The sequence below is a fragment of the Typopeltis vanoorti genome, chromosome 3 (genome assembly GCF_054136105.1).
Source record: "Typopeltis vanoorti isolate ZY-2024b chromosome 3, IOZ_Tvanoo_1.0, whole genome shotgun sequence".
NCBI classification, from domain to species: Eukaryota; Metazoa; Arthropoda; class Arachnida; order Uropygi; family Thelyphonidae; genus Typopeltis; species Typopeltis vanoorti.
In genome coordinates this window covers 118450272-118463249 of record NC_143551.1, presented here as the reverse complement: position 1 = coordinate 118463249, position 12978 = coordinate 118450272, and the positions used below count along the sequence as shown (strand labels likewise).

Here is a 12978-nt window from a genome sequence, read left to right as displayed (position 1 = left end):
GTGGGATGAAAAACCCCAGATAAACTGGCGGAAAAAACCCTGCTGCCCACGCCCAAGACCGGCTAACTTGGCTATGGCTGAGGAAGATCCTTAAGCTCCTCACGTAGTGGACGGGAATCAAACCTAGGACACTCCTTCCCCAGGCATATGGTTGCGAAGCGCAAAGCCACTAGGCTAACCACGCGGACTAACAACAACTAACCACTCTAATGAATTGAAAAATTCTTCTCTGACTAATCTTACTTTCTGAAACCTGTCCTGTTTCCCAATTTGAAACTGCCCACTATTCAAGAAGTTTATTCTTTAAGCAGTTTTTTATTATTATTATTATTATTATTATTATTATGCAACACCTCCAGGGAGTCCAAAGACTCATCGAGGGAGGGCACCTACTTTACAACTCTCCATCTCCACCAATGCCATCTACCATCAACCACCACCACTAGTATTTTCACAGACAATCACAAACATCCATGCTCACGGCGGGATTCGAACCCGCAGCCTTTTGGCTGTAGAGCGGATACACTAACCATTCTGCCAATGGGCTGGGTTTTAACTACTCCATTTCTCTGATAATTATTGTCTGCATACAGAATATTATTATTCAGAATGATCTCACCAGTTCTCATCTTATCTCATGGCACTAGTTATGCCAGCATGGTATTTCTCTAATTTTTCTGTCTGCTTCATCTCTTTTCAATTGATACTTCTTACTGATAGTGCTAAATCTGAAGTTAATTCTTGAGTAGATTTTTCACTGTCCTGGTTCAATGACAAAAAACAGTTTTTGCTAAACCTCATGATTTCCCATCCAGCATAATACTGGATTATTTGCACCACCATATTTTTATCTGGTTTACCCCAATAAAGAATACAATTTGTTCATCAAAGACTCAAATTGCCAGCCAGTATTCAGGTGGATACTTAGTAATCAAGTCTGTCATGTGGGGGTTATGGTTGGACAATAGTCAGCAGCCTTAGGAAGTTTCCTTCATTACTTACAGGCTGCAGATTGTGTGGGGAGTTATCTAGCTTTGGTTCTTAATAGTGATAAATAGAGTGCAGAAGCAAATACTACACTTCTATTTGTTTTGCCAGGTATATTACCACTATTTCTTTTACCAAGTATATTACCACTATTTCTTTTACCTGCCATTCAGAATCTTACTTTTGTAATATGCATAATTTCTATTTGTTGTTGGGGTACACAGGAAGTGGTGAGTGTCCCATTTCCTGTGAGGGTAAAACAACGAGGGTAAAACCCAGCTATTTGATTATAACAATGCACATAATTCACTTTTTTAAATTTAATATAATTTATTCTTCACTATGAACTTACGTTGTTTTCATCTCTGATAAAAGATAAGAGATCTCCATACTTCATATATGGAATTACAACCATAGGTGAACCTCCAGCTTCAAAGCAAACAGCTATCAAAGTGAGAACATTGTGGTGGTGGAAGTCTTTCATCATAAGACCTTCCTGAAGAAAAGATTTCACATCATCTTCTCCAGTTGCAGCACCTAAAAAAAAAAAAAATCATTTTACTGATTTGTGAAAATAATCATCTTATGAATTACTGACTTAGTTTTAATGATTTATGAAAATGAATCATTGAAACCGAGTCAGAACATGTACCAGTCATTAAATAGAAATGTGAATCTGATAAAGTAGAGATGAAGAACATCATTAATAAAGATAAATAACTCTTTCATTATGTTGTTACATACTTGAATCTTCTTCAAAATTTATGTTATAATAGCAAGACAATAACAATCAAAAATTTCTGGAAAATTTTAACTTCTTGTAGCACTTCAAGTTATAAAAAAACAGTACATAATTTTGAAATCTATACTGTCTATTAAGTTATGTATAACACCTATAAGAACAACTATGAAAAATAACTAACAAGTATGTTTCAAGATTGGAATACCATGAGTAGACATACTGAAAATAGACTACAAAAGACAGAAAAGTTCACGTGGAAAAACTTGATGTTTATGAGTAAATTTTCTCCTGTTTCACAGGCATCATCTCTTCAGTGCAAAAATGGAATAACAATTAAACAGTAAGAGAAATTTCTAAAAAGTAACTAGTGTAAGATAACAAAAACAGTATTTTCCAAACTACCTCTCATAAAAGAGATAAACACAGACCATCAGGTCTATTTAGGTTAGGACAATGGAACAACATTTCACAAGTTTCTTTATAAATATGTTCTATGAAAAGTCAGCTTTTATGAAGGATTCTTGTCTTATTCCAGTGAACTCTGTGCATGATGGAGATAGCATGTTCAGCAAGTCCAAATTGTTCAGATTCATGATGAAATATGATTTATGTTCTTCATAACAAATAAAAGTAGACTTTCCTGGTGGTGGTGAACAGATAACTAAAATGGTGAGTGATATGTAGAATGTTTGTTACAAGGATAGATTGACTGTGGATTACAAGGGTTGGTTGTTAGGCAGAAAAGAGCAGATATGATAGAGGCATTAAAGTTACTAAAAAGGTTTTATAGGAATGATGCAGAGGTAACTTTTCAGTACTTGACTAGAAGGGGCAGAATAAGGTCGATTTTTTTGCTTGGAGAATGGAATGGGTTGCTAGAATAGAGTTGTGAATGCTTTGTCAGTGAATGTTTTCAAAGAGTTCTATGATAGGTATGGTATGGATAGTGTGAGAGATCTTCTGTAGCTCAGTTGGTTTCAATAGAACCCTTTAGCTTGAAAGACCTGGGTACAAATCCCATCTATGACAGAAGGAACCTTTAACAGGGCTTTTCAGTCAATGGTGAGTTAGTGGATCTCATATGTTGGTGGAGGGTTTTTTCCTCTCAGAAACTTGAATTTTTTATCCCTCGAAACAGACAAACAAGCCAAGTGAACACGCACACACACACACACACACACACACACACACCAGTAAATACATCTACAGACATAGGATACTGTGAGATGTTAGATGACTGTGAGATGGAAGAGATTAGAGCCTCACCATTTTATCTTTCTACTGCATATAGGTCACCAGAAGAGATTCATAACAGCCAACTTCCTGGATGAAGATGACACTTGACAGAACAGGACAAAATAGTGTGGGCATCCCATGATAAATCTATGGCCTCCTCGGAGATTCTCATATGATGATAATAATGATTAGGTTCAGTTTCTTGCAACCAAATCCAAATATTGTGCAACTAACTCCTGCACTATTATTTATTTTCTCCCCTAAGCACTTTCCATCAATAGTATTTACCAAACATATTTTTAACTATATGCATCACCTTCCACCCTTTTCCACCTGAGACCTTCACATGATTCATCAGTCAAGCAAAGGCCATATGACCTCACTATCACTCCCTCCAACAAGAGAGACAAAGCTGATGCCTCATTTACAATCTCATATTCTAATGCAGCCTAAGTTATCTCTCAAGAAGCTCATCCTTTATTCCTGTGGGCTGATTCTTTCTATATCTATGTTGCCATAATTAATTAGCAAGAGAAAGGGAGAGAAAATTGGCTTGAGGAGAGATATTCAGTTTTTTGCTGATGATGCAAAGTTTGGTAGCACAATAAAAAATCAAACTGATGCTGAGAGTTTGCAGGATGATTTAAATAAGCTGGCAAAATCAGCAAAAGGTAATGGATGTAATTTCAATGTGGAAAAGTGTAAAGTTATGCATTTTGGGATTAAAAGATTACCAGCTGTGTACTACATTGATAGAAAGGTACTCCAAGAGACTGATGAGGCTAGGGACTTAGGGGTGTTGGTGGATAGGGAGATGAAGTTCAGGGGACACATTGCTAAGGTGTCCAAGATTACAGATAGGATTACATGGTTATTGAGGAACACACTAACATCCAGAGATAAAGAGGATATTATTCCCCTTTATAAAGAGTTGATACGTCCACATTTATTATTATTATTATTACACCAAGACCTCATGGAGTCAAAGACTCATCAGGGAGGTCCTTTTATCACACACACATCATACCATGTCTTAAACACACTCAAACTCCTTGAAGACACCACACTCTCAGGCAAGGCATTCCAATCATTCACAACTCTGCACGAAAAAAACTTGCTTCTCACTCCCCTACTCACACCCTCTTTATACAGTTTCCAGGGATGACCTCTGGTTCTCCCCTGATATCCCACTATTCTCTGTAGAACTTCTCCACCATTGATCCTATAACAACCACTTACCAACTTAGATCTCTATCATATCTCTTCCTCTTCCTCCTGTCCACCAGGCACTGCAAATTACATCTTCTCGATCTTTCCTCATACTCCACATTCCAGAGGCCAGAAACTACCTTAGTCAGTCACCCGTGGACACTTTCCAACATCTCTTCATCCTTCTGAAAACCCCGGTGACCAAATCTGGGTACAATAGTCCATGTGAGGCCTAATCAAAGCCTTATACAACGAACAAGAATCTCCCTACTTCTACACGTCAGTGTCCTCCACAACATTCCCAGAAGCTTTTGTGTTGTCTTCACAATTTTGGCAATGTGTCCCCTAAATTTTCGATCCTTATCCACTATCACCCCCGGATCTCTTATTTCCTCTACCTCCAACAATATATTCTCACCAAGCATAAATTCTGCATCCCAGCTTTGTTTTCCAAATTTTAAAACCTTACATTTTGCAACATTGAACTCACATCCCCATTTCCTTGCCCAATCACTCAATTTATTCAAGTCTTCTTGCAAGGTCACAACATCTTCACTACTTTTTATGGTTCGTCCCAACTTTGAATCATCTGCAAACAACTGAATATCTCCATCCAAATCTTCGCCAATATCATTAATGTACAAGTTAAACAGTAATGGCCCTAAAACAAACCCCTAAAGCACTCGACTAGTGACATTCTTTTATTGGATATCGCACCCCCATACACAACTTGTTGATACCTATCAGATAGCCAGTCTCCAATCCAATGCACTAATCTAATATTCAAACCCATCTGCTCTAGTTTGACTGTCAACTTATCATGAGGTACCCTATCAAAAGCCTTTGCGAAATCCAAGTATATTACTGTGTATCCTTCTCCTCTGTCCAAGGAAGCAGTCACTTTATTGTAATAAGTAAGTAGATTACTAAAACATGACCTCCCTTTATCAAATCCATGCTGTCCATCTAGGATCCAGAGTTGTCAACCCAACTTTAGATCCTAGTTCTCACAAGCTTCTCCAACAACTTAACCACAACACCTGACACACATATTGGCATATAGTTTGATGCTTGAGTTCGATCACCTCCTTTATGAAGTGGCATAATCTTGCTCTCCTTCCACTCCTTACGAACGTGACCAAGTGCAAGACTCATATTAAAAAAAATATGTCAAGGCAGGTGTCAACTCTCTGGCACTTTCCTTCAGAATACGCAATGATATATTATCAAGTCCCACAGCCTTATTTACATCTAGTTTACTCAACTCTCCAAACACCTCTCTTGCTTACTTAGAGCAGTCTCTCCTCCCCATCATCAACTGCTCTCAATCTCTCCATGAAGTTACATTCACAAGATTGAAAGATCTTTATGAACTGCTCATTAAGTATCTTCACCACACATTCTACAACAGCTGTCTTTATACCATTTTCTCCAATCAATGTCATCCTTCCATAATCATTCATTCTTTTGCTGGCTACATATCGAAAGAACTCCCTAGGATTCTTTCTGGCTTCATTAGCTAACTGCTGTTCATACTTCTCTTTAGCTACTCTCACCAATGAAGTCGCCCTCCTTGCCTGGTCTTTGTAGACCTCATGAAATTGGTTATTTCCACTTCTCTTATGCTGCCTCCACAATGTCCTTTTTCTCTATATCACATGCTTAACCTCTTTATTTATCCATCTCACACCTACCTTATTTAACCTTCTCACCCTTGGATTACATTTAGACATTGCATCTACTAGATAGTTTTTGAAAATCCCCCAAGCTGCATTGATCTCTTTTCCAGCTAACCCCTCATTCCATGCTACACCCGCAAGTTGTCTCCTGAGCTCTTCATAACCCTCCCCCCCCCTTGTAGTTCCACATATATCCTTTTCTCACAGGGGGTCCTCGCACTGCTGGCAACCACCCAGGTAATCACCTCATGACCACTCTCACCAATTTGGATTATTGTTTTCATGTCTGGTCACCTGGATTCCTTGGAGATGAAGAGGTTGTGGAGAGAGGGTCCAGAGGAGAGGACTAAGTTGGTGAGTGATGCAAAATATGCTCCCTACATTGATAGATTGAGAGCTTGTGGATTGCAGAGGTTGGTTGATAGGCAGAAAAGAGGGGATATGATAGAAACATTTAAATTACTAAAAGGTTTTTATAAGATTGATTCAGGGGAAATGTTTCAGCTGTGTGATAGTGATGGAAGAACAAGAGGTCATCCCTGGAAATTAATGAAAAGTGTGGTTAACGAGGTTTTTCGCCTGGAGGGTGAATGAGTGGAATTCATTGCCTGACTCAGTTGTGAGTTCTTCGTCTGTAAATGAATTCAAGAAGAGATATGATAGATATTGTTTTGCTAGTTTGGGTCTCCCATGATGAGTCTACTGACTCCATGGAGATACCCATAATAATAATAATAAAATAAGTAAGATAAAATTGTATTGAAAAAGTCTAAATTATTCTTGTGCATACTTAGGAAATAAACATGGCAATGAACATAAAATATATAATGAGACTTAAAAAAAACATAACTATTATTAAAACACTTGACACAAAGAAAATTTGTGTGTGAAATTTAAATGAGAATTTTAATATTCCTTAAAAAACACAAAAAAAGCCATTTTAGAACTTACTGTTATGTAATGTTTTCACAGCTACAGAAACAGTATCCTCCTTTCCTGGTAAATGTAGTTCACCTTGATACACACAACCAAAATGTCCTAAAAAAAAAGCAATTTCTGAAAAATATGCTATATAATAACAAATCATGATCAAAACTGAGAATTAAGAAATAGTATCTTTTTATCACCTTCAATTTAAATTTTGTTCTGAAAGGAAATTGATTTGAACATTACTTACCTTGTCCAATAACTTCTCCTAAGGTCAAATAATCACGGTGTACAAGTATATTTTCAGCACTCAACAGTTGCAGTGTTTCTTCATCAGCCTGATAGACAGATGTGTTATCCGGAATAACTGCAAGGGGTTGATGATTATCTGTATCTCTTGGCCTTACATCCAAATAGTCTAAGGAAAATATTTTTAATTATTATATGTGTCCCTATTACTGTAACATTGTATGTATAGCAAAGGGAAATGTTAGGCAAGACCAACAAATTCATCCAGATAAAATTAGAAAAATATATGCCTATAAAATTAGTTATACATGGTGCTTAAATTAAATAGAAATTGTAGTGTGGGAACAGGAGTGGGGGATGACATTATTTATGATTGTTCCAGTGCCAGCACTGGACACTGAAAGAGAGAGAGAGAGAGAGACTAGGATCTTACAATATTTGGATAGAATACGATGGAATGGAGACTACAGTGCCCACATAACAGAGACTGTTAAGCAAAATTTGAAAATTATAGTCATGATGATGAAGAATAATGAACAGAATGAATTGAATAAGCAGGAATTGTATGAAATCGCTATTAGTTTAATGTTAGTATGAGCAGAAGTATCTGACAGTATATTGCTGCCTGTCTTGATAACACCTTTGCCATACCTGTTTAACATGAGTCTAACAACAGGGAGAGTCTCAAAGGAGTGAAAGGTGGAAAATATTGTTCCATTTCACAGAGAGGGAGGAGGGAATAAGATTGGGGCCACAACTTATTGGCCAATCTGTATGTCTGGAGTTAATTTTAAGATGTTAGAGAAGTTGGTAAGGACCAGGATTCAAAAATGGGTTGATAACAGCAGTATTCTTTAACAGTATCTACAGTTTGTCAGAATGCTAAATGCATTAGGAGGTAATGCATTTAGCATTCTGCTTACATGGTAAATTCACTGGATAAAGGAGATACACTGATATACTTGAATTTTTCAAAGACCTTTGATAGACTGCCACATAATGAGCTGTTAGCTAAATTGAAACTGATGTGATTAGATAACAGACTAGTTATTTGAAAAGCTGATTGGCTGTTAGATAGTTATCAGCAGGCTGTACATGGAATAGCAGTATCCCAAATGAGGAAAGTCACTAGTGGAATGCCACAGGGATATGTTTTGGGACCATTATTGTTTAACTTGTATATTAATAACATTGGAAATGGCTTAAGATGTGTTTAATATATTAGATAGGTTATGCATTTTGGGGTGAAAAGATTAGCAGCAGTATACCACATTGGTGGAACTGTACTCCAAGAGATTGATGAGGCCAGGGACTTGGGAGTGTTGGTGGATAGGGAGATGAAGTTTAGGGGGCACACTGCAAAAGTAGCTAAATCAGCTCATCAACTCCCTTGGTTGTTGAAAAATACCTTGACGAGCAGAGACAAGCAAGTTATTGTACCTCTGTACCGAACCTTGATAAGACCTCATCTCGACTACTGTGCCCAGATTTGGTCACCTCGGTTCCTTCTTGATGGGGAGGAGGTGGAGAGGATCCAGAGGCGAGTGACTAAGATGATAACAGGTCTATGGAATGAACCATATGAGAACAGGTTGAAGATTTGTGGGTTGCAGAAACTAGTTGATAGGCGGAGGAGGGGAGATATGATTGAGACATTCAAATTGCTAAAGGGATTCTATAGGATTAATTCAGAGGATATTTTTGAGATTAGCTGGTGGTGGGAGAACTAGGGGACACCTATGGAAGCTGGGCAAGAGTGTGGTTAGCAGGGGTGTTAGAGCTGGGTTCTTTACTTTTAGAGTGGTAAATGAGTGGAATAAGCTGCCAGAGTCTGTTGTGGGTGCTATGACGGTGAACGAGTTCAAGACAAGGTATGATAGATACTGTGAGAATGTAATCGCATAGTTGTGTGGACATGATGTTTAGGGCCTCCCTCGATGAGTCTAAGGACTCCTGGAGTCGCCCGAAATAATAATAATAATAATAATAATATTACAAAGAATAAATATACCTAATATTTTACTACATGCAATATTGAATATATATGAAGATAATGAAATTAGAATAAATGAAAAATTGTCTGAGAAACAATCTATAAACCAAGGAGTAAGACAAGGGTGCCCTCTAACACTTTTCAATATTCACATTAATGAAATATTAATACAGTGGAACACCTTAAAAAATCAAGGCATAGAAATTTCCCAGAATAACAAAATAAATATGCTATTATTTGCAGATGATCAGGTAATAATATCAGATAAAGAAGACAATTTACAAAGACCAATATATAATTTAAACATTATAGTAGAATAGTTTGGAATGAAAATTTCCATAGATAAAACTAAAACAATGGCATTTCATGGACAAACTCCGGTTAGATGCAAAATAGTTATTAATAATAAAATAATAGAACAGATAAATACTTTCAGTTATCTTGGATTTGCAGATGATCAGGTAATAATATCAGATAAAGAAGATAATTTACAAAGACCAATATATAATTTAAACATTATAGTAGAATAGTTTGGAATGAAAATTTCCATAGATAAAACTAAAACAATGGCATTTCATGGACAAACTCTGGTTAGAAGCAAAATAGTTATTAATAATAAAATAATAGAACAGATAAATACTTTCAGTTATCTTGGATGTGAAATATCATATGAAGGAGAAAAAGACATAAAATTAAAAACTTCAAAATTTTTACAGATTATAGGCCTAATAAATAGAACACTCAACCCAAATATAGTACAAAAAGAAACACGCTTGAAAATATACAATACTTTAGCAGTGCCCACATTATTACATGGCAGTGAAATTTGGGCAATAAACAAACAAGATAAATAAAGAATAAAAACAAGTGAAATGAGATTTATGAAAAGAACTGCAAAATACACATTATTAGATCAAAAAAGGAATGAAGACATCTTAAAAGAACTAAAAACAAAATCAATAGAAGAAAAACTAAACAATTATAAGCAAAAATGGATTGAACATGTAAACCGAATGGCCAACACCTGACATCCTAAACGAATACTAAAATATAAGCCATTTGGAAAAAAAGAAGTCAGGGTAGACCTCAAAAAAAGGATATTGGATGGATAATGAGACCGGAACAGACCAATATGGTCTATACCCATAATTAGTGTTATGATGATGATGAACTGGCTTAACTGAAGATATGCAGCTGTTTGTTGATAATGCAAAATTGGAAAAACTATGAAAAGTAGTTGCAGCCTTGCAAGAGGATCTCAATAAACTATGTGAGTGTAAAAGTGAGTGGAAATATCAGTTTAATATCACCAAGGGCAAGGTCTTGAAAGTTAGTAGGTAGAGTTGCAATGCTGAGTATACAATTAATGGAGAAAAGGAGATGGAAGAGATGAGAGATCTGGAAGTGATGGTGGACAGAGACTTGAAGTTTATGGATCAAATTTCTAAAATTGTAAGACCATCATAATGGATTTTGGCAATAATGAGGAAGACATTGACATGTAGATGCAAAGAGGTTATGATTCTCTTGTGTAAGGCTTTGATCAGGCTGCACATGGACTACTGTGCACAGATTTGGTCACCTGGCTTTCAAGAGGATATTGGAAAGGGTCCAGTGTCATTCACTAAGTCAGTGTCAGGTCTATGAAATGTCATATATGAGGAGAGATTGAGGGAGTGTAACTTGCAGAGTTTTGTGAACAGAAGAAGGAAGAGAAGGGTTATGCTTGAGACACATAAGTTGGTGAGGAGTTGTTACTAGATTGAGGTGGAAGAGCTTTTTCATAAAGTAAAGGGAGACAAGGGTTAAACAAAACACCATCTCTGGAAGGTATAATCAGGCTCTTTACATGGAGAGTGACTGGTCAGTGGAATGCATTGCCCAAGAGCATGGAAACTGTGAACAGGTTAAAGCACAATTCAATGATCCATTTGCATGAGAGAGTGTGAACCTTCTACGATAAGTCCTTTGACTCCGTGGATGTTAGATATTAATAAGAATAATAATATCTGGAGAAATGTGATGACCACGCATGGGAGTAATACCAAAGCAGGATGGGAGAATGGCAGAAATGGAAAGGAAAATGAAATCAGACTATGAAAAGAAGTTCATGTGACAGGTAATGGGAAATCTGAGAGAATATTATTGGTATGCATCAAGGTAAGAGAAAAAAATGACCATGGAGAATAACCTCAGTGAATGCAAATGGTAGGAAACTGTCAGATGATTTAGAAAGATCTGAGTTGTTAATCCACCCTCATATAATGGAATTATACATGTTGAGACAGGATAAAATCAGCCAATCATATCAATCATTATGTCTGGAATTGAATTTCATATTGAAATGAAGAACATATAGAAAGTTTTAAAGTGAATGAGAGTTGAGCAGCTCTCAGATATGAACTGTAGACTAAAATACACAAACATTATTAAAAAAAAAAATGAACTGGAACAAACCTTGGAAATTCAGTGGAAAGTCCTGAAGAAAACACTGATTGATTCAGCCAGAGAGGCAAGTGGTGAGGTTGTGTGCAAGGATAGAAAAATCAGAACTCCATAGTGGACACAAAAAGTCAAAGAGACAGTGAAGGAAAAGAAGAAAGCATATCAAAAGTTCCTGGCAAATAAGTCCGCTTGTGCTCTTAGAGAGCACAGAGACAAATGTAAGAAAGCTAAACACTGTGTAAAACTAGCTAAGCAAAAGTCATGGGAAGACTTTGGCAAGAACATAGAAAATAAATATCAAGAAGGTGGCAAAATATTCTGGAGGTTGTTGAAGAAGCTCAGAAATGGAGGAAAGAGTTCTGTAAAAGAAATTAGAGATGATAAAGGTGACATAAAAATGGAAGAAAAAGATTTTCTTGAAGTATGGAGTGATTATTTCGAAAACTTGCTAAATGAAACAAGCAGTGATAGCATGGTGGTAAAAATCACCCAACAGACATGCAGTCAGGAAAACATTATTATTATTATTACCCCAAGACCTCATGGAGTCAAAGACTCATCTGGGAGGTCCTTTTATCACACATACACATCATCATACCGAGCCTTAAACACACTCAAACTCCTTGCAGACACCACACTCTCAGGCAAGGCATTCCAATCATTCACAACTCTGCCTCTCACTCCCCTACTCACACCCTCCTTATACAGTTTCCAGGGATGACCTCTGGTTCTCCCCTGATCTCCCGCTATTCTCCGTAGAACTTCTCCACCATTCATCTTATAACAACCCTTTACCAACTTGTAGGTCTCTATCATATCTCCCCTCTTCCTCCTCTCCACCAGACTCTGCAAATTACATCTTCTCAATCTTTACTCATACTCCACATTCCAGAGGTCAGAAACTACCTTAGTCAGTTGCCTTTGGACCCTTTCCAATATCTCTTCATCCTTCTGAAAACCCAGTGACCAAATCTGGGCACAATAGTCCATGTGTGGCCTAATCAACGCCTTATACAACGGAACAAAAATCTCCCTACTTCTACATGTCAGTGTCCTCCACAACATTCCCAGCAGCCTTTGTGTTGTCTTCACAATTTTGGCAATGTATCCCCTAAATTTTCGATCCTTATCCACTATCACCCCCGGATCTTTTATTTCCTCTACCTCCAACAATATATTCTCACCAAGCATAAATTCTGCATCCCATCTTTGTTTTCCAAATTTTAAAATCTTACATTTTGCAACATTGAACTCACATCCCCATTTCCTTGCCCAATCACTCAATTTATTCAAGTCTTCTTGCAAGGTCACAACATCTTCACTACTTTTTATGGTTCGTCCCAACTTTGAATCATCTGCAAACAACTGAATATCTCCATCCAAATCTTCGTCAATATCATTAATACACAAGTTAAACAGTAATGGCTCTAAAACAGACCCCCTGAGGCACTCCACTAGTGAATTTCCTTTTCCTGGATATCGTACCCCCATACACAACTTGTTGATACCTA

General features: G+C 37.0%; 1 protein-coding gene across 5 annotated transcripts in view; it reads right to left on the bottom strand.

Annotated features, from left to right (window-relative positions):
• Positions 1 to 12978, bottom strand: part of LOC150108512 (hepatocyte growth factor receptor-like) — a 186795-nt gene that overhangs the window by 32094 nt on the left and 141723 nt on the right. For all 5 annotated transcript variants that reach the window (XM_090415937.1, XM_090415934.1, XM_090415933.1 and 2 more), the window contains exons 14-16: positions 7031 to 7198; positions 6805 to 6891; positions 1340 to 1524 (exon numbers count right to left, since the gene is read on the bottom strand). In XM_090415937.1, the coding sequence (XP_090272063.1) occupies positions 1340 to 1524; positions 6805 to 6891; positions 7031 to 7198 (440 nt within the window). The remainder of the gene's footprint in view (positions 1 to 1339; positions 1525 to 6804; positions 6892 to 7030; positions 7199 to 12978) is intronic.